The sequence below is a fragment of the Sabethes cyaneus genome, chromosome 2 (genome assembly GCF_943734655.1).
Source record: "Sabethes cyaneus chromosome 2, idSabCyanKW18_F2, whole genome shotgun sequence".
Classification (NCBI taxonomy): Eukaryota; Metazoa; Arthropoda; class Insecta; order Diptera; family Culicidae; genus Sabethes; species Sabethes cyaneus.
In genome coordinates this window covers 73,829,205-73,851,495 of record NC_071354.1, presented here as the reverse complement: position 1 = coordinate 73,851,495, position 22,291 = coordinate 73,829,205, and the positions used below count along the sequence as shown (strand labels likewise).

At 39.6% G+C, this 22,291-nt stretch overlaps 3 protein-coding genes and 1 pseudogene across 3 annotated transcripts; 2 read left to right on the top strand and 2 right to left on the bottom strand.

Moving 5' to 3' along the window:
• Positions 1–688: 688 nt before the first annotated feature.
• Positions 689–2,220, top strand: LOC128733762 (WASH complex subunit 1). Its single transcript, XM_053827540.1, has 2 exons — positions 689–1,936; positions 1,997–2,220. Exons 1-2 carry the CDS (start codon positions 785–787, stop codon positions 2,195–2,197), a joined length of 1,353 nt encoding a protein of 450 aa, XP_053683515.1. The 5' UTR covers positions 689–784; the 3' UTR covers positions 2,198–2,220.
• A 31-nt stretch (positions 2,221–2,251) lies between these two features.
• LOC128733763 (protein mago nashi) lies at positions 2,252–2,966 on the bottom strand. Its single transcript, XM_053827541.1, has 2 exons — positions 2,602–2,966; positions 2,252–2,528 (listed from the first exon to the last, which is right to left on the bottom strand). Exons 1-2 carry the CDS (start codon positions 2,866–2,868, stop codon positions 2,346–2,348), a joined length of 450 nt encoding a protein of 149 aa, XP_053683516.1. The 5' UTR covers positions 2,869–2,966; the 3' UTR covers positions 2,252–2,345.
• A 3,223-nt stretch (positions 2,967–6,189) lies between these two features.
• On the top strand, positions 6,190–16,058 carry LOC128733757 (protein lines). The gene is made up of 2 exons (XM_053827534.1): positions 6,190–6,897; positions 11,718–16,058. The coding sequence occupies exon 2, from the start codon at positions 11,857–11,859 to the stop codon at positions 14,572–14,574; it is 2,718 nt and encodes a 905-aa protein (XP_053683509.1). The 5' UTR covers positions 6,190–6,897; positions 11,718–11,856; the 3' UTR covers positions 14,575–16,058.
• Positions 16,059–21,010: 4,952 nt separating this feature from the next.
• On the bottom strand, positions 21,011–21,783 carry LOC128735576 (zinc metalloproteinase nas-4-like; annotated as a pseudogene).
• Positions 21,784–22,291: the final 508 nt, after the last annotated feature.

The window sequence follows — 22,291 nt, the reverse complement described above, 5'->3', positions numbered from 1 at the left end:
TGGTACGGTTCTTCAATGGATTCCGGGTCACGTAGGCTTGAGCGGAAACGAAAAAGCAGATTCTCTTGCAAAGAACGGAGTAAATAGCTTAGCCATGATTTCAAACAAACTATTATGGCAAGACATGATACGACTGCTTAAGCAACAACTATATTCGGCCACAGATTTGTGGTACAATAAATATACACGTGAAAACAACAAGGGAACAAAATTCCATCAACTGTTTGAGCACTTTCCTATAAAACCTTGGTTTTGGTTCACAAGCTTCAACGGAGAAGAAACCAGGAAACTCAACAGAATTGTAGCAGGACACGATTACTCACACTACTGGCTCTCTAAAATGCAAATAGAAAACTTTGAAGAATGCGAACTTTGTGGTGAAAAAAATACTACAGAACATGCACTATTACGTTGTATTAAATATACACATGTCAGAAACCACTTCGACTGGGGAAATTTTAAAAACATATCGGAATTACTAAAGAACAACACGAGCGAATTACACATCGGCAAGCTGAAGGAAATTCTTCAATTTCTGGATATGGGACATATCGTTGTTTAACGACTAGACGTCACTAAAACGCTACGGTCACTGGCGAATATGAGGCATCGCTCCTCGGGCCATCACCACTCAAACCCAAAAAAAAAAAAAAAAAAAAAACAAAAAACAAAATAGGTAAATAAAATGAGAATGTGGAGATTCTAAGTTTTTTAGTTTGCTAAATGGCATTAGTGGTTTTAGCAGTAACGGTACGCGTTATTAGTGCAAAACTAGAAATCAATCATGTTTTGCTACAACATTCCAACGATAGATCCTGATTTACGCCACGAAGAAACAATCCTGAATGCCATCAATGTGTTCGAATTTCTAAACGAGGTAATTGAGGATGTTTTCGGCAAAGTTAATCAAAGGATCGAAAAAAATCGGCAACGGCTGAGGCAAATAGATGCACGAATTGAAAAAGTTAATTCAAGCGTAGCTCGGCTGAAGGATACCAAGGAAGCAATTGTTATTTATTCTCCCTGTCGCTATCCAGGAGCGGATCTGGATACCACTGTGCTACCAACTTTCACCAATCAAAATGGGATACGCATGAGGGAAAACGAATTTACGCTACGGGATAGACCGTACGTTCCAGCACATTCGTATCAGGAGAAAATACAGTTCTATCATGTGAAAAGTCCATCCGATCGTCATAGGATATTCTCGTTTGATAATCCGCGAAGAAATAGATCAGAAGAGCGCGTCAAATTTGTAGATTCAATTCTAATGTTCAATAGCAGAGAGTTTGCGATTGAGTATAAGGGAATCGCAGATAAATCTAGAGAAGGTAGAAAAGCAGCGGGTCAAATTCGCGAAGAAAAAATACTTTCCTCTTCCTCTCCCATCATAAGAACTCGTTCCAGAAAGAAAGGTCAGGAGATATTCTACACTCCGAGGCTGAATGAAGCACCGAAAATTGATGTGCCAGTTGATCTACCGGATTTGCCTGGAATTGTAACTAATATTCAGTATGCTGGAAGCAACACTTTGATTGCTCCCTCACTGCAATTAGCTGCAATAGCCGATCAATTACCAGAGTTGGAAGACCTGGTGGACATTGGGCAAACTGAAGTGACTTCAACGACACCGGATATGATTCAAACTATTGTTTCAACGAAAATTGAATCACCTGCCATAGCGTCAAGTGTGCAGTTACCACCGGCTCCTCCGCCACCGCCGCCGCCACCACCTCCGCTTGAGTTATACGAGCAAAGTTTTGTAGAAGATAAAAACCCAGACTCCAAAGACGACAAACCAACGGAAAAACGACAACCTCCAGTTTCTACACCCGCAGATGCTCATTTCAATTTAATGGAAGCGATCCGAAAAGCGGGAGGAGCCCAGAACGCTAAACTAAAACACAGTCAACCTGCGGACGGCAAGCGAGACTCGGTAGGATTATTATTGAAATCGATCTTATTTTATTTTACAGTTTGTACATCCATCTTGTAGACCAAACCTTCCAAAACGGGACCGCAGAATTTCATCGACGATCTGCACAATAAACTGCAAATGCGACGTAAAGGTATATCTGGTGCACGGGAGAATCAAGAACCAGGTAATGTTATAGATCGTCTTTCGGCGTTAATTCCGCCTCCTCCTCCAAAATTGGACGCAAGCGCAAGTGAAAGCAATGATGAAGATTGGGATTGAAATATTGGAAATTTCGATTGAAATACAAGAAAAGTGTTTTATTACGTTGTTTTCCGTTTGTATTACGAGAGAAAATTAAACCTACAATGTTAGTCAGAAATGAATTATAAATTCAATGCAATAATTTGCAACTTTTCGTTTGAATCGTTTAAATGGGCTTGATTTTAAAATGCAAACCAATCAAAGAGAATACGAGACACTTCAAGTCTTGCACTAGATAATAGAAACAACGTAATCCTTCTGGATCCTTTGACTGATTGACATCTACCAGAGAACCAGTTTTTGAGGTAGTGAACGAAATATGCTCATCTCCAATCACGATTTCCAATTCCTTAAACAAACGTAAAAATTTGTAGCGGCTTTCTCGATAGCATAACCTATTTTTTCATTCGTTCGTAACTTACCTGGCGTCCTACACGATCCGGTGGTGGCCACATCGAGTCATCCTCCTGCATGATTTCCGAATCCACAATAATTCGTTTCAGTTCCTCCATGACGGATTGATGTACGTATGCTTCTTTCCGGATCATGGTATCGTTTTTGTAGTTGGAATTGTTAGCATATCGCAGTTTACCATCGGGCCGAAACTCGAACTCAAGAAATTCATGGCCGAATTTACCTTTATGTCCCACATAATACCGAAGATAAAAGTCCTCAGTGTTGGATGCCATTAATTCGTTTTATCTTTTGAAAAGCAAAATGCGAAAAAACAAGCTTTCCAAAATTTCAAAAGAATAATGTCCCGCTTGGTATTCAAACTTTCACTCTACTTCTGCTGGCTGCTGCGCTTTTCACGCCGTGTCTGTCAAATTGAATGCGATGATTTTATTTTGCTCTTTGACATTTTTTTACAATTTTTGCCTAAAGGCTTTTTACAGCCCTGGTAGCGTGCTCATACGCTGAAAGGAGAACCCCGGTAAATATTGCGGAGTTTGCACATTAGGCTGTGAACCATTTCGCGAAATTTTAACTTTTTGGTTAAAATTTGACAGTTCGATGGTTATTATTCTCCACTCAAGGTTAAAATCAGTTCAGAATGCGAACCATTTCATATTTGACGGATTGATAGTTATTTTTGCTCAATGAGAGCATATAAGGTGAGGATGAAAATATTGTTTATTCTGTCCGAGTTAAAATTGGATGAATTTTTGATGTTCATTTGCTTTTATTTGATAGCTAAAATTCATCTCATTTCAACCCAAATTGTTTGAACAAATTTATTATGCGATAAGCATCCATACCAATGTAAAAAAAATCCAACGAAAAATCTGTGAAACACGTCGAAGCTCTCTTCCTCACCTGTGCATATCTCATTGGCTCTGAAGCGAACCATCGAACTGTCAAAACCTTGGTCAAAACTAACCATGCTCCCGAGCAGGGTTATTTTCGAAAAAGCATCGAACTGTCAAATTTTAACCAAAAAGTTAAAAATTTCACGAAATGGTTCACAGCCTTAGGCTGTGAACCATTTCGCGAAATTTTTAACTTTTTGGTTAAAATTTGACAGTTCGATGGTTATTTCTCCTTGAGTGGTTAAAATCAGTTCAGAATGCGAACCATTTCATATTTGACGGATTGATAGTTATTTTTGCTCAATGAGAGCATATAAGGTGAGGATGAAAATATTGTTTATTCTGTCCGAGTTAGAATTGGATGAATTTTTGATGTTCATTTGCTTTTATTTGATAGCTAAAATTCATCTCATTTCAACCCAAATTGTTTGAACAAATTTATTATGCGATAAGCATCCATACCAATGTAAAAAAAATCCAACGAAAAATCAGTGAAACACGTCGAAGCTCTCTTCCTCACCTGTGCATATCTCATTGGCTCTGAAGCGAACCATCGAACTGTCAAAACCTTGGTCAAAACTAACCATGCTCCCGAGCAGGGTTATTTTCGACAAACCATCGAACTGTCAAATTTTAACCAAAAAGTTAAAAATTTCGCGAAATGGTTCACAGCCTTAGAGGTATACGTGAAAATTATTAGCATCATGATTATTTTTTGCGTTTGCCACACATGTTTACAATTTAGCAATTTGAACCATCAGTTTATCGTTATTTCCTCCTCACTGCACCCCTCCTTGCTAGACGAGCATATTTTCAATGTATTTAATAAGTACAGCATAATTATTACTAAAAACGAATTTGCGTTGGACTCGTAAAATTGCTGTAAGGTACAATATCTCGCACCATTTTTCTGAAAATGCTTGCTTTTTGAAAGTATCATGAATTTGAATGGATCATTGAAGATAACTAGTTTTGCAGAGACAACTACTTGCTTCTGGCGCTAGTGAACATTAAAACGTCCATATACACTAGCGCCAGAAGCAAGTAGTTATCATTCAAAAACTACTTAGCTGTCTTCATTGATCCATTTACCATGATTCTTGTACCAGCAACATGTTCTGAGACAATTTTACCGTCTTTCATGGTAATTTCTAGTAATTTTGACGGTTTGGGGCGAACCAACCAACGGTTGAAAGCCTCATCAAATAGTAAATAAATAAATAAATAGTAATTTTGACTACGTTTCTGTTATTGTTACGCATCGGGGTAACAAAGAAAGTGACGTATAGTAATTTTGGCTAGAACAATGCATAAGCTAAACAGAAATCTTTTCTGCCAAAATTCACTGGCATGTCCACCCAAGCAGCACCATTTGTTGCATAAAGTCAAAAATATCGCATCAAGAAGACTGACATCTCTTTCTCGCGCCCATACAAATTACATGAAATATTCAAATGGTAGATTTTTGCATCCGTTACCTTTATTGAATTGTTATGTGACTGAAAAAGAGTAAAAGGTGGAGCCTATCTGCAACCAATCGTTACACAGATGTTTCATGGAATATCAATGCGCGTTAACTAAATACAAGCAGCTATTCGCGACAACGATACTAAAGAGGTTTTAAGCCTGCTAAGTCGCAGTTACACGAAATTCTATGCCGCATTGCCAAAACTTGCGTGGAAACAAAATCAAAAATACTTTCAGCAAGTATTTACATTAATATCCTTTATTAATTTTTTCTTATGTTAGATTATAGTCACTTTAACAGCTTCGGTCATTCGTGACTTCTGCGGAGTTGGGATTTCAACCCGGGTCCTCGGCGTGAGTGGTGTGAACGCTAACCGCTACTCCGGAACTGACCCAATATCGTTTATGCGAAACAAAACTTTAGTTGTTTTGGGTCTACATTTGAATTTAATTATTTTGCTGCGTGTAAAAAACTTAAAAAGGTTTTTCTTCACTATTTGGCCCATGAGGCGTATATAGATGATTTGGTTGCCATGGTTGCCATTATGCCAGATAAACAGGAATTTACCAGATAATACTTTAAACTTATAGAAACAGAGAATTTCTAATTCGCGACTACGAAGCTACACGATCTCTTTTATCCTCATAAAAGTGCTCATATAGAGCTTGCTAATTTGCGGTTGTGTTGGTGGTTTGTTTTCCCCCAGTTTGAGAAACGTCATGGAAAAACCAACAGCAGCAACAACAAATCGCGTGTACGTATACGCGGCATAGTGTGCGTACCGTAGCTGTCAGCAATCTCAATATGAGTGTGTGTGAAGAATGGTTCAATATCTCTCTGTTTCTTGCACTCTTTAACCAGTTCCTATCCTTGCTTCACGCAATACTAAACTAGGTAACAGCACCTTATCTTCGTAGTCGCGAACGTCGCGAATATTTTGAAATTAAGTCAGATTTTCACTTCCTTTCCCGAGTCATAAATTCATACTTCGGTCAATTTAGACGTCATTTCACACCTTTAGTAAGCAATATTTCGGCAATATAATATATATAGCCTGAAAAATAAATATTTCTCTACTAAATTAAATTCACAAATAACTGACAGATTTGTACTATTATATCCATTTGTGTAAACCTGGCATCCCTGCCGTCTAGCCCAGTCTACCGTGACGACATACGTCATTGAAGGTCGCCATTTTAGTAAAAAAATCGTGTCTGCTAAGAAGCAGCAGTCGTCGAAATCTCGTTATAATTTGTGCAATTTTCTGTTTAAATTGATACAGCCTATTGTTAAATTAATCCTAACATTACTGTGCTGTCGGACTAAAGCTGTAGTGTAAGATAGTGGCTCGGTCGGTAGCAAAATAGCGTTAATTTTATGAGGTAAACCTGGGAGCTGCGCTTCACTCACACACCAGTTCATTTATCTTAAGCAGCCAAAGCTTCTGAGATTTTCGTAAGTTCAGAAGCAACAAGTGGTATTCTGGCCGTATTGACTGTAACGCTGTGTTAATTAAGTGAAATATTGTTCAAGATTTACAAAGAATGCTTGCAAATAGTTGAATCCTGAATTCCGCGAGGATTGCGCGAAAAAGTGCGATTATTTTGAAAAGTGCTACTGGTGTTTGACACTTACACAGTCACCCACACCTCGAAAGAACGAGTTTTTTTTTTGGTTTATTCCGTTTTCGATTGTGTGCTGTAAAACGCAATACTAATACGTTCAACCAGCGGAGGCACACGCAGATTCAAACAGAAGAAGGCTGTGAAGCTCGCGATCACCCGTGGATTGCTTTCGGAATTGGATTTTGATCGGCTCTTCTTCACGTCTACTGCCGCCTATTTGGAGCTGCGGGCCAGTCCAGTGTTGAATCGAAAAATATTTTTTTCGTGCTTCTGCTGTTCTACTGCTTTGCTTGTTGGATGAAATTTATTTTGACGGTGAGTTTTTTTTTCGTTGGTAGGGTTGATCGTGGTGATCGTGGCACAGGTGGACGGGAAAAGGCAGCGAATAATGTAATGCTCGCTGTAATTGACTTTGTCTGCTGCGTCGTGGCTTATTCTAATGTTTTCTTTTTGTTTGGGCTTTCGCTAATGCGTTATTTAGCGAAGACTGTGGAATGTTGCATCCGGAAGATCCCCAAAGCTAGTTTTCTTAGTAACGTTGAATTACCATTAGAGGGAGATGTATACATTGGAATTTTGATAGCTTCCGGTAAGAATGCAATAGAGAGCCCAAGCGAAGATAGTTGTAAAGGAAAACGAGGCTAAAAAGCATTCAAGAATTTCGCCCTTTCTGTCTGATCCTTCCTTCCACGCGTCGGGTGGTAGGCAGCTGCCGTTGCGTGTGGTATACTACGGCGATATATGGGATGATCATTCTAGCCGGTTTGATATATGATAGTGAATGTCTGTAAATTATGCATTATGGGTTTAAGAGTTATTAAAAACCGAATAAAAATATGGTGTCTCTCATGAACTGTTTATTTAGTTTTATTCACTGAAATAGAGTTGTTCAAATTGGCAAATTTAAAGCTTATTCATTTTTTTATTCAGTTCAAATTTTAAATTCTTTTTGACTAAATAATGTTAGGTAAATTGTAGCTATTTACCGTGTTTGAATTTTCAGCATATTATTTTGTATTCGGTAATAACACTCTGTTTACGGATTATCAAACATATGTAGATATGTATATACCTACTGGTCAAATGTTTTCTTGATTTAAAAATTAAAACCCTGTAAAATGAGAGACTGCAGCAGGAATTTACATTAAAAATCTAAAAATTGGGTAAACTGGGAAAATTTATATTGTTTGTTTATTGTCCAAAAATTTACCAAATGGGATAGTTGAGTTGTTCAGAAAATGCTTTTATTCCGTTTAAGAATAAAGCCAGTGCCGGGATCTTTGATAATTAATAGATGAATCATGAATGTTTCTGGAGCTCATCCCTATTTATCACAGCTGTCACAAATATTTCCGAAAAATGTCGGATTTATTGGGTCTGCCGTCTGTGGGGGCTTGGGTTCTCTGTGGCTTGGGGTTAGTAAGGGGATGTAAGCGGTCTACCAAACCCGACTTGGACGGCGTTTTACAATGATTACGGCAATGATACCCAGGTAACCAATAAGCATGTTCAATGCAATTTAAATGCAAGCCAATAAGCATTTAAGTTGCCTCAAATGCTATTTTGGCAAAATATACGGCTACTTTACTGCTAGCCCTCTTATAGTGCTGATAATGCTTATTTGCAGCTAGTTACCGACAAGAATTTAAATAGAATTGTTGATGCCAATTTACAACAGTTAAGCAGTCAAAAGGCGGATAAACAGCAACCAGCAGTATAAAACGCCAGGGATGCTAATAAACGATTGATTTACTGCTTATACCAATGCTTATTGGTTACCTGGGTAGAGGTACTAAGGCTGGGAACCATTTCACTAAGGTTTTGACTTTTTGGTTGTAGTTTGACAGCTCGATAGTTATTTCCTGCCGAGTAGTTAACCGTCTAACGGGTAAAATCGTCTGTAGACGGCTCTTTTGAGTGTACCTTAGCTCCTTTTGATTGTACTTTCATGATAAAATAATCATTTGCTCGATCGCATCGTTTTTACGATGTTGCCCATTAGAGGGATAAATCAGTTCAGAATGCGAACCATTTCATATTTTGGCAGACGAACTGTTATTTTACCTTCAATGACTGTAAATATCAACTTGTTACATGTGGAAGAAAAAATAATTTCAACAGCATAGAGTTTTGATGTTCCTCCGCACCTGCGTACATAACGCTAGTACCTAGAATAACTATCGAGAAAAATTATGCTTCAGAGCAGCGTTATTTTCGAGGGGTGGGGAAATGACTCGGGCTGTCGGGGTTTTGCTGGGAGGTTGGGATTTTCGCAAAATGGTTCACAGCCTAAGGTAGCAGATGGGAAAATTAAGTCAATTCGTGTCGCGTGTTCGAGTTTCGGCTAGGCGGTGCTGCTAGATAGAGAAGGATTTTTGCACTGGCCCCGTGGCTGTCCTGAACTCTGATGGCCGCCCGCGGGCTCTGTCGATGGGAAGGGGTCGAGTCTTAAAGAGACGTTTAAGCCCAGAGCTTTACATAAATCGACCAAAGTGCGATTCATCGACATTGACAAGGTTTACTTTAATATGCGTTGCATTGTAGTAAATGTTATTCAAATTCAATTCATTTGCATTCATAATTGCTGGCCTTTTTCTGAATATTTGAAAGAAAAGTACAAATGAAAAGTTAAACCCGATGATGTCATGACGAAGTGAAACCCGTTTCGCTGACGCTGACAAGGTTAGTTTCAAACTGAAGTGATGCTGCTTCTGTTGAAACCGAAGCTTCAATACTTCATTGTTGAGTGACGGTATGCAATTGAAGGTGACGTTGTCGGGCCCTGGTCCCGGCCCACCTATCGTAGTACGAATACTGCCATGTACACTAATTTTCACATTCTTTTCGGCTACACCTCGCTGCCATCTGTACTTCTAGCTTTTCTGACTGGGCCTCCATAAGGTTACGCTGCAGTCCTGACTTCCGAATAGCGCCCATACTCTTACCTACTAACTCAGTGTGTACTTTCTGCTGACCTTCTGCTTCGATTTCTTCTCTGAAGCACCACCGACTGTGCCCGCAACAGCAGCTGCGTCATCCTTCAGCGCGTGGACCCTCTGAATGCTATCGTCTATCTCCTTTCGAATAGCATTCCTCTTACTCAGGAACTCTTTTCGCGGCAAGCTGCTTTTCCAGCATTTTCCATTCCTGTTCCCGTTGTAACTTTTGCATTTCACGCTGGAACTAGAGATCCTGCTCACGCATCTCCCACTCTTGCTGCATTTGCATTTCCAATAGCGCCTTAAAGACCAGCACAAGAAAAATGAGCCCAAAACATACAGAGCATTGTACTCTGTAGATGTCCGTGGATTGAGCCTCCTTTCTCCCGCAGAACAGGCACTGGTCTTTGATGGTGAAGGAGGCGCAACGGAAATTGGGAGTGGCCCCGAACAATAATTTTGTCCTGGCTCCCAATCCTGAGGAGTCCAGAGGGAAACTGGACAGCTGATGATGAGTGAGGTCGCTGAAAGGACCGACAACGGTACATCACTGGATAATTTTCAGGATTTAAAAGAAAAATCTACCGGAAAGGCAGGTGTGGTTTGTCCCATCTACAAAAAGGGCGGAGGTTCGATTGCTACAATCACCGCGACGTTACGCTGATAAACGCACGTCGCTTGCAAAGTGCTCTTCTAGAACTTGTTACGTCGTTTATTCCCAAACGTCGGCAGAACAACCTGCCTACGCATGGTATTTTCGTGTATTTCAGCGCAGCATACGATACATTCGAGTGTACGAGACTAACTGACAAACTGACGCGGTTACTCAAATCTGAAGGTAGCGGAAAGGGGATGGACTGTTCTGTATGTTATTTAAAATCGCCCTTGAAGGAGTGATCCGGCGAGCGGACAACGAAACGAAAGTAACGATCTTCAGCAAAAGTATTCAACTTCTAGCCTTCGCAGAAGCCTTTGACATCATTAGTAACTATAATCCTTCAAACGAGGGAAACAATCTACGCCAGACTTTAAACGATGGTTAGAAGAGTTGGGCTACAAATCAATGCGTTAAAAACCAAATATATTATAGGAAGAGGCTCCAGAGAACAGTACGTTCGCCCCGCATAGGGAATGGCTATTGGCGGCGATAAACTTGAAATGGTTGATGAGTTTATATATTTAGGATCTCTGGTTACCACCGAACACGAGGAGATACTTTGCCCTTCGCATGACGTTTTAACCGCACAATGCTGACGATGTCCCAAACGCTAATCAGACTTGTAGTACTTTGGCCACTCGAGACTGTAACGTTGCTTACGGAAGATATACGTTCACTTGCCATATTTGAACAAAAGGTATTGCGGAATATTTTTGGCGGAGCACAAACGGTAAGCGAAGTGTGGCGGAAGTGTGTGAACTACGAGCTGCAGCACTACTTCGAGAGATTTCCATCGTACACCTGGCGAAAGTCACAGGTGCCGCTTTCGGCTTTCCTCTTGATGACCGAACCGTCTTCAAAGCGTTTCACTACATCAAACACTATAAATTTGCGATATTTCAACAGTTTAGCTAACTCACGAGCGAATAGTCTGGGATTTTTATTGCGAGCGCGCATGATCGATTTGCACTTGCTCTGGTTACGCCGTATTATATAAACACATGAACCTTGGCAATAAAAACTAAAAGAAATAATCATAAAATTTTTCCTCTCACGCCGAGGACTCGGGTTCCATTCCCAACCCCGCCGCAGTCACGAATGAACTAAGTTGTTAAAGTGACTATAAAAAAAGCTAGTCGGCGAGATGGACCAAGTCTGGTCTTAGCCTTCGTGTGCTTGAAGCACGGCAGCAAAAAAAAAGTTAGTTTTGTCTGTACGGATTTTTTCGTTTCAACCATCATTTCTGTAATTTAATGTTTCTAATCTTCAATTGAGCTACATTTGCTTAACGGGAAATTAGCAGTCATTAACTTTTCGTCGAAAAGCCCAATTTCGGAAGCAGTTTTTGGGCCCAAAAGTGGGGTTCTGTTTGTAAAAATGTAAATTCCGCATTCTTCTTGCCAATCTGAACACAGCGAATATATTTTCGTGAACAGAATTTTTGTTTCAAACAAATAAACTGCTTTTGAAATTGGCAGAATTGATGACGACTAATTTCACCTTAAACACTAATTATTGTTAATTCACTTTTGTTACAGATTTCCAAAATGCATCTACATGGTCTGGCAACATCACCAAATCACCGAACACGACAAACGGTTATCCGTGATTAACTGCAATTAGAATCAACAGCGATCGAACGCTATTTTCGAAACATCACACTACACATTGCAATCGATGGTTTTGCAAAACGAAAAGGAATCCAAAAAGCCGCTGGGTTCCGCGCACACTAGTGCATCAGTAGCGGTAATTGGCAGCGGAACTGGAAGTGCGGCTGTTTCGGCAAGTGGAACCTCTTCCTCTACAATCGTCCCGGGTAACATCGGAAATGGAAACAATACACTCACATCTCCGATGAACGAACAACCGATGTCGAAACGACAGCGAATTGAAAATGATTCCGACGTCGTGGACAGTTCGAGTGGTAATTCTTCCAATGGATCATCGCTTTTAGCGTCAGCCAGTTCTAGTTCAACGTCCCTCTCATCGTCTCCGCCGACGTCCTCTTCTTCGCCCTCATCGAACGCATCTACAACGGCAGTTGTTCCGGTTGCCACTCCGTCACCGGCAGTTTTGGATAGGCCAGATTCCAGACCAGAAGCGGAAGATGAGGAACTGCTTCTACGACAGGTGTCTGGTTATCAAGCGCTGTTTCAGGAAGCTATTTCCCGACAATGCCTATGTCGACTCGAAACCGAGGTGCTATTAATGTCCTTTCAATCGTACTATGTATGCAGAGATGCGTCCCCATTGGACACCAAGGGAAATCGAAGAGTAGGAAAAATACGACAATTGCTTCCAATGATTGAGTGGCCGTTCGAATATCTGCTCAAGTTTTTGTCCAATGTACAACTGCTCTTTGATACGTACTTGAAACAAAATATCAAAGGTAACATATGCTCCGGGATAATGGACATGTGTAATTATCTCATACGGAGCGAAAATCAACAGCAGCCGGAAGCGGATTTTGTTTCGATGAACGTCGATGAGATTATTGGCTTGTGTAATTACAATAACAAGTTTATAAACTACCTATCCGGAAGGATTTTATCCTCGTTCCTGATTATAATTAAGGACGACTGGGACGACAGGTGGCTGGAGAAGATCGTAGCAAATTTATTTGGCTTTCACCAAGCGGATTTTCTGGCGGTCAAAAAAATCAACTTTAGTTTGGATATTATTAAGCAGATTGTAGAATGGAAAGATGAAACCGAACATCCACTAGAGGAAGACATTCAAAGTGGACAAGCGCCAGTTGCTGGACCTTCCGGGTCTGGAGGGTTTCATGCACCTCCATTGGAAAATAACTACTTTGCCACACATTACGGTTCGCAACAGTATGGAGGAGAAGCTTTAACTAATAGCATTTTTAGTCCGTCATCTGCCTCATCTCCACTGACAGACACGGGTGCGTTTCCCTTGTCCAGTCACAGCGCAATAAGTCAGCACCAACAGCCCCTCCAGCAGCATCCTAGCGGCAGTATATCTTCAAGTTCCTCCCAACAAGTATGCCATATTATCACTTTAACGGATTCGGAAAGCTTCGATACCTCAAGAATCAAATGCGAAACTATTTGCGTCCTTGGTCGAAAGTGGTCGGCGCTTGTGAAAATCATCAGCAAATTAATTCCGGAGGTGTCTCGACCAAACAACACACAAAGCATAGCTACGGAAACCTGTATCTTAACGTTCCTGCGACTCTGGGAAAGTATAATCAGTGTTAAAGCAAACTTATCGGTGGTGGAAACAAAACCGTTCTGTTCGAAACTAGACGAGTTTCATGCCCTGCTTCTATCGACTGAAAACGCTGTGATATACAAGCAGATGTTAACGTTGTTTAACGAAGCGCTCTGCTATGGCAGTACATTAGCGTTGCAGGATTTTATTCCCGAAGAAGTAGGCAGTCTGGCTCACAGTGTTGTCAGATCCGTCAAGGACCACCGCATATTAGATAAGATGCCGAAATCAATATACACAAGCGGGATAGGATTCCTTGGGCATAAAGGTGAAGTCGTGCAGTATCATGATAGTCGTCTATCTCCTTTAACGGACCAGAATGGAAGGTGTAGTTACGCTGGTAGCAGTAGCAGTAGTAGTTCTCAGAACACAGCCTCTACTTCCTCGTCTGCCGGATCCCATTACGATAGAACGCTTATGCAGAAAATGGCACTCTTGGTCCTGAAGGCTGTAGCAGTTATCGTTAAGGAAATTCGGTGTGATTCCAGCGATAGTAGTGTGGACAGTAGTGATATTGACATGCAAGAAATTCAAATGATTGAGCGAAGCATTCGGGATGTAGTTCGGAAACTGGAAGCCTATCTTAAGCATCAGCTCGAGTTTCATCCGGACAGTCACTTCAGCCAAGTGTTAATACATCTGTTTGATGATCAGGACGACTATTTGGTGGAGGCTATGGTGTGTACGCTAGACGTTACATCCGGTATATCGTTTCGTAATAATGCTTTCCCGGAACTTATCGCCATTCTGAATCCAGTCTACACGTTTATTGAGTTTTCCAATCTGGGACCGAATATTACGCACCTTTTTCTGGACTTGCTGATCAGCACGGAGACCTGTTTTCTGCTGTTCTTGCTCCGGTTTCTAAAGTACATTCGTCAAAATTGGGCTATGTTTACGGAAAGTTGTTCGAGTTACTATAGGCACAACAGCTACAGCAACGCCAGAGCAGTCATGTACAATAGCAGCAGTGCTGCCTTGCAGAGCAATCAACAAAATCAGAACGTGGTGCTGGATAATGTTATGACGGTGCTTATTAGTTTGCGGCTGCAAATCAGTCGTCTCGTTGCAGATACCATTTTTCCGTACAACATTGGTCCGATCTTGCGGTTGATCGAGAACTGCGAGAGTTTGTACGAAGGCAATGAATTAAGTTGAGGTAAGTTCAGTACCTAGTATGTAAAAAAAAATTGCGACCAGGAATTCTGTTTGTGATGCAAAAAAGTGCCAGAAAGCGAAAACTATTCAAACAGTACTAAGCTTATAGGTCGATAAATCCCAGTGAATCTTAGGAAAACTATTTTGAATGTTTGATAATTCTATTTTAGACATGTGGCTATAACTTAAATTTTCTTACCTTCAACTTCTGTTAGATATCTAACGTAAACATTTTTTTAAATAATAACTTTAACTTTTCTACCCTATGCAAAATGTTTGGATTAATTGCGCCTACGGACATATTTTTATGTTGTTCGACAATCCTTCAAAGAGTTTGGCGCAAAACTATTCTTATTCTTGTTCACTTGTCCTTTAGTTGCGTTGTCGCACTGCAAGTTCAATAAATGATAAAATCAAGTACATAATCTGCACGCTCCCTAGGTTTGAGTGTATGTACTCAATCTTGGCCAATTGTCAAAAATTGTTGCATCAAAAACGTTTTGCCACCTGCAACCATCTAGTTTAGTACACCTCATCCAGAAAATCTCCACAACATCTCATTGACGAGCATTAACAATAATGGGCAACGAGCATCACAAACATTATTCATGTTCCAGACAATAAGTATGAATCCAGGAAATTAAGAATTTGGTTCAAAAATTATCTTCGGCTATTTGTTAAGGTCAAAATATGTTCAAAGCAGGAGTATTTATCGTTAGTTTTATGTATTCGGAAGAAATAAAATATTAGAATTATTCAGAATCAAAATTGGATCCTAAAACACTATCTCCACTGTATCTAAAAAGTGACTAGTAGATCAACTTCAAAACTGTTTAGAGCATACTGCCGGCTGCTAAACTTAGTGCCTTAGTGCCGATTCACTCCGCGAAATCGGATGAATCTAGTTTCCAAGTACTTCCGCAATGGCAAACCTGAGACGTTCCGCTTTGCAGACTGATTGTTAAAATAGAAGAAGTTCTCTCTCACACGATGTCGTCATCGTGTTAGTCGATAATTTTGACCCCGGAGGTTTCCCGGAGGTATTTTGGTTATCCGATTAGTATATTTGTAAATAATAGCGTTACAGCAACGACAATAAAAAGAATGCAGAAAATTCTTATCGAAAAACATTGAGAGTAAACTGAAGTTCATAATAAAGGCATGAATTGAATAACGATTTTAGTCTAAATGTTTTTCGGTGGAATGTTCCAAATCCGGAAACCAATCACTGTGCTTGCAGTGTTAGTAGTAACACTCTCGTCCTATCAACCGGTCTATGTTTGTATGTTACATTTGTATAAATTGTAATTAAGTTTCTACTAAAATTCGCTTATAAGAAAAAGAAGAAAATTTAATTTATGGTGACCACCTACAGATAATTTATATCCTTAGAAAACATATATACGCGTGTGTGTGAAATAATTAGTTAGGTTTTATTAAGCAAAAAATAATTTATACCTAATTCAGTTCGCCCGATGTGTACAATGGACTCACAATAAACTATTTAAAATTTTAATTTATCTCAGCTTGTGCTGTTTGGGAAATAGAACGAAGAGAAAGTAACCCTATTACTGCCGCGTGCATATTAAAGACCTCAAGCAGAAGGTATGTTTGATTCTGTGCAAATTTCAGAAAGAAAATTCATCCGAATTGACGCACCATTGCGTCTGCTGTTGGGAAGAGACGCAATAAGGGCATACTGACGCGTTGTTTCTGCCTTCTTACAGTGCCCCAGCTCTACCTGCATAATTACCAACAACTAACTTATTAGAAGTTGGCATTTTGCTTGACTGGTGATTCCGAAAGGATGGCGCGCCTTACGCATGCCTTACAATCCGACGACACTGAATTTCGTTTCTACTACTTTGAGTTTATGGCTGTGAACGATCGCTGCTTATTGGAATTCAATTTCTTTTTTAATATATTCGGTCCTCGACTTAGTTAGTATTCACTTTTAGAATGGCGTAGCTCACCTTCAATTTGTTAATAGTTTGTAATTTGTTTTATATGAATTTTTCAAAAATATTTTTTGAATGGTAACGTTACGACTCGGCGCGTAAAAGTTTCATTGAAAATGCAATTCTGCTGTCACTGATCACATAAAGCATTGCATGTTCGCGGCGTTCTTAATTTTTTGTGCATACTAATTGGTATCGAATGACTGTATCGTAAGCGGCTTTGAAGTCAATAAGAGTGGGATGCATGGGCATTTTGTACTCCCGACATTTCTGCTAGATCTGTCGAATGGTAAAAATTAGGTACGTAGAGGACCGTCTGACGAAGCCTTGTGCTCTCGGTGACAGCCGGTGTAACAGGATCTGGGAGAGTACCTTGCAGGCGGCGTTTACCAACGTTATGCCGCGATAGTTGCAGCAGTCGAGCTGATCACAAATCTTTTACTGTAATATGGCTTATTAGGCGGCGCACACTTTCTTCGTTCATCGTTTTGACTATCTTATTTGACCAGGTCTTCATCTGATTGATGTCTTTGACAATTTTTCCTTTTACCTTGAGTCTCCTCTTTATGATTGCCCAATATTTCTCAATAGGGCGGAACTGGGGCCAATTGGGTGGGTTAAGGTCTTTCGGAACAAACTAGACGCCTTTCTCTGCATACCATTCTTGAACGACTTTGCTGTAATGACAGCTTACCAAATCTGGCCAAAACATCCTGGAATAGTGGTGGGATCGAATGACCGGCAAAATTCGTTTTGAGAGACGCTCCTTTTGGTACAGTTCCGACGTCATTGTATTATTTGTAACGAAAACTTTCGTTATTCTGCCACAGCTGCAAATGCCCTGCCAAATCAAATTTTCGTGCAAATTTGTCGGCAAAAATAGATTTAAATTTGCTTGGAACATCCCCCCGAGCCGTTGCCAAGTAAAATATTTGACCTGGCATTTGCCCGAAGTCAGCCTTGACATAGGTTTCATCGTCCATCAGAAGACACCCGTCGAACTTGGTATAGCTTTTGCACAGCACAGATTTTAACCACACTATTCTGTTTTATGGTTCGGTTTGGCTGTTTGATAGCTCAATACGACTTGATTTCTTTCCGGAGTCGAATTCTCCTCACGGTACTATGGGCTGCACGGAATTTTCTAGTCAAATCACGGTCCGAAAGATTGGGATTCCTCTTGATGGTTCAAAATCTTAACACGCAGTTTCCGGTCGACAGTTCCACTCCGATGATTAGCTTGAGGCTTCCGAATCGTCATCAATATTTCCTTATACCGTTTGATAACGCGCACGGAATTGCTGGGCAATTTCAGCCTGTTTAGCTAGCCTAGCTGCAGACCATAATGGATTTTCCAAATAACTGTGCACAATTTTTTCACTTCATGTTGTTTGTTTACAAAATACAGTCGTTTTGCGGAATGTCAAAAATACATAGGTGAAGCTAACAAAATTCCAGACTCTTGGGCGCCAAGAACTTCCAAATCCGTCCCCCAAGAGCGCCACAATATGAGCAAAAGTTTGTTCCAATTCTAAATGAAGCAAGCATTAAATAAACTTTCTTAATAATTTTGACAAGAAAATCGTTTGGTGAAGGTGAAATTGGGACACACGCGAGAAAATTTATTATTACGCTTAAAAATCACGTTGATTTACAGGAAAAAATCGATGGACAATTGAATTGTATAGCCGATGTTGGTGTCAAATGCAAAGGTGCAAACACTACGAAGTGCACAATAATTGGCCAAAAAGGTAATGTAATGTTCTAATGATAGGTGGAACCCACAACTCGATAGCCGGTCAACATTGAGACCAAAGTCCTCCACACACTTACGGACATATTTTTTTTGTGAATTTAGGTTTTGGTACGTTATGATGCTAAAAAGGTTGGCCCGTCGAAATCAAACGTTCATCTCGCAAAAGTAGGTTTGTATCTGTGAACTTATAAGAAACAGAAGCAGTCAAAATGAATCCCAAAATAAGAAGCAGTGATCGCCTGATCGAAAGTGTACAAGCTGTGCAATACGACGCTTGCTGGGAATTCAAAGTGCATAATAAAAGTAAAGCCATGGGTAGAAACATCCTGTTGAGAACTTGACCCTTCTTTATCGACAGACTTCGCAGCCGGTTATTAAAGTACAGGACAATTACGGGGCTGGTACAACGATCCTACTGACGCTGTAGCAGCACCTCCCAGCCGAGATTCGAACATACGACGACTGGCTTGTTAGGCCCATCGTACTCCGAAGCTAACTAGGCGGTTAGTGGACGATGAAACATTCGTGAAATTCGACTATAAATCCTTGCCTGAGCTACAGTATAATATGATACAAAAAGGGCAAGTACTAGATCAATCTGAAATAGGGTATGTTGCTACATCGTCGTAATTGCCTATTCCCGTCCTATCCAACACAAATTATTAGAAATATCAGCATTTTATGACACACAATTCAAAACTAACAATTCCCTAATATTTTAGTTTGTTGTCTATCATACGCGATCAATCAAAGTGAGCTGAGATCTATTTAAATGCTTTTTATCATTAAAGAAGTCTTACCAGCCAAATTTCCTACGTTTTTCGTGCGACGAAGAAGACAATGTCGACTAATCGTTTCAATTTCCGTCATTCATAAATGAAAATAACTCACGCAAGGCATTGTCGTTATTCTACAGCCAGGAAAACTTGCCTGACCTGCAGAAATTTTGTAGAATAACATTTGTCATACCGTCCTACACAAATACATGCGCTTTACCTTCGTAAACATTGTTGTGATTTTTAGTTCGGACGATGAAAAATTTTGAAGGACGGATTTTAAAACGGTACGACGAATTTTAGAAATAAAGTCAGTTGCGTAATTTCAATAATATGCTTTAATAGTCGCTTTTCAGTGATTTCAAAGTTCACAGATCGGAAGGTAAGTGTGTTTTTGTCAAATCAGCACAAGAACTTTTGGAGTATTCATTAAATCCATCCAACAAATGATGAAAATAAGAATGGTTTGACTTATTACGACGGGAATTAGAAAAAAACCCTATCTATTCAAGTAAAATAATTTGTTGCTGGGTTCATTACATCTGCTTCGATGAACAGTAAAACCGGTATCTACGGTAATGGTAAAGTAGTATATCTCCAATGATGTAACACTCATTCCAATGAACATGAATCCCCCTATTTGCCCGCAAATTCAATAGCGAATCGGGTATTGCCGGAGGCACATCTTATGTGTCATTTCTGAAGCTATTCAACAACTTGAAAAGGAAAAAAGGGTCAAAACTTATCATTAAAAAGCCCATGTTAAACCTCACAAAAACTTTCATAAGAAGGTGCGTTATTTTTGTCTTATTTTTACTAAAAATAGGGTGCGTTCATACTAAGTTATAGGTATCCGAAGCACCACGGATCAGATTATTAAGATGTGACAACTACTATCAGAAATGTCGTGGATCTCGAAGAGGGCTTAAAAGAGAATATGTAATCAGTAGAACCAAGATAAACAAGTGTACTACAATTTTCCGGAAGTCAGTTCAGCTTTTTTATGTTTCCGCTGACGACATTACCACCGTGGCACATAAATTAAAAAGTATAAATACATTCTTATATTGCTTTTGGTAAACTGAAAACTCGTTCTTGCTGGACGGCGCAAAATGAATGGCTGTTCATTTTCGGTTAAAATTGCTATCCTATTTATCATGTAATTTCGTCTCGAGAATGGAATCTCAGGTTAGGGACAGGAGTTTCAAGGATTGCAACAGAGATCACTGTAAATTTGAAAAGACTATGAGCAGGCTGATTGCTGCTGCAGCACAAGAATGCGTACTAACCCTAAAAAGAAATAAATGTACTGTGAAATTGTCCGAGTTATAGTAACGCATTCTTCACAACTGGATGATAAAGCTTCCAACAAGTGTTATCATCGCTCTCGGCTGCAAGATTAAGGGTGAAGTACTTGAAATCTATTATTTTAACAAGCGCACGATTGTGTTTTTTCAATCGTCTTAAGTATTGAACCTTGTACCAGATTCGATAAGCCTCTTTTGGTTAAACTAGTTTGTGAGGTTAGAAAAAATCTCGTGCCACACTCAGCTGGTCACTGGAGATTAATTGACCAATGAACTTGAAAAATTCGGAGTAGAAAAATTAGTCTTGGGTCTACAATCCGCTTAACCAATTACAGTGTGTTCGATCTAATTGGATTTCATCTCAAAATGAAAGCTATTTAACAACAATCTTGAATCATATCGTCAAAGGAAAAATTTTATTATAAAATTTTCCCTTGCAACACTTTGAGTTTAACGTTCGTTGCAAGCTCAATCAACAGTCAGGCAGACTTGAGTAAGTCAACTATGTCAACGGTTTTTAAACATTATGAGGAATGGGCAGCGATTATTAGGAACTAAACAAAATAAATAAAATTCAATTTAAAAATTTTAATGTGTTCCAGAATAAACAGTTTTCTTATCAAATATTACATTGAGATTTCAAATAAAATTATCACATTTATACATCCGGTTAAGCTTAGTAATATCCTTCTCACTCATTCCCACACGTTGTCCAATACTGGCGGTTGAATCCTTCGGGATAATAGTGCGTTCATCGTTTACACTGAAAGCTGTGGCCGGGTAGTGCAAAACACTTCCGTAGTCGTATTCTGTGTCGAAATTGCTAACAACATTGCTACCATGCTTTTTAAAGTTGTGCTCCATGCCTGGTCTGATATTTTTCCACACAATAGTCACATAGTCATCGCGGTCACTTGAGCTTTGCATGTGATAAAATCCCAGCGCGTGAAGAAATTCATGTATTATTGTACCGAGCCTAAAACATCCCTTCTCCATCACGTTCGGGGCCAGGTTCAAATTTTGAACGGATCCAGTGAAACCAACATCGAAAAACAACCGTTATCATCTCCAACGATTCTAACATAGGAAGTTACATTTGGACCAGCCTCGACAAACGTTAAACAGGATACGTTTGCTATGGTGTTTACCGCCTTACGAATGTAGTCGATCTGCTCAGAAGTTTTGTTAAATTTAAACTGGTAAAATATCACTTAAAATTTATATAATCTTCCATACTCACTAAAATTATCCGGAATGATTTTGTAATGAACGGTATTATTAGGCCAACGATACTTTTCGTCGAGCAATCCGTTCCGATGGTTATTAAGGGATATTCGTTGTACGTTGGAGAGTACCATATCACCTTCGAAATTTCCACTCAATTCTTCCGCACGATCATTGACCGCTGGCATTCCACTCACATTAAAGATAATCCAGGATAAAAACACAGTTGCTTGAATGCTTCGATACTAGGATAATAAATATAATAATTAGTTATAATAAATGCACTAGCGAGCTGGCGTTTAAGTGTTAATACCATTTTAGCTAGCGTCATTCACTCTTGTCTCAGTCACTTGATACGATGAACGATTACCAACTATAATTAGGACGCATGCTTGATTTTAGTTTATATATGCTTGCCGAAGTATAAGTGGTTTTGCTGCTGACCACTCGAGTATGGTGGAAAGTTCCTCTTAACTGGGGGTTCCGAGAAAAAAACCATAGTCGCGATTGGAAAATCCTTCTCATTTACATCAAATTTCTCAAATCACATCAATATACATACGTTTATCTGGTCAAATACTGTCAGTTCAAAATGAGACAAACCATTTTCATCGATATTTATTAATAAATACTTTAATTAAAATTTTTTGCATGTTGTTAAATTATTATGTTTATCAGTATTACCACATCTAAAGT

Bases quoted from the DNA above. Each gene is read 5' to 3' on its own strand.
- LOC128733762 (XM_053827540.1), top strand. From the start codon at position 785: ATGTTTTGCTACAACATTCCAACGATAGATCCTGATTTACGCCACGAA. The intron at 1,937-1,996 runs GTAGGATTATTA...TCCATCTTGTAG, and splicing joins CGGACGGCAAGCGAGACTCG to ACCAAACCTTCCAAAACGGG.
- LOC128733763 (XM_053827541.1), bottom strand. From the start codon at position 2,868: ATGGCATCCAACACTGAGGACTTTTATCTTCGGTATTATGTGGGACAT. The intron at 2,529-2,601 runs GTAAGTTACGAA...CGTTTGTTTAAG, and splicing joins CGGATCGTGTAGGACGCCAG to GAATTGGAAATCGTGATTGG.
- LOC128733757 (XM_053827534.1), top strand. From the start codon at position 11,857: ATGGTTTTGCAAAACGAAAAGGAATCCAAAAAGCCGCTGGGTTCCGCG.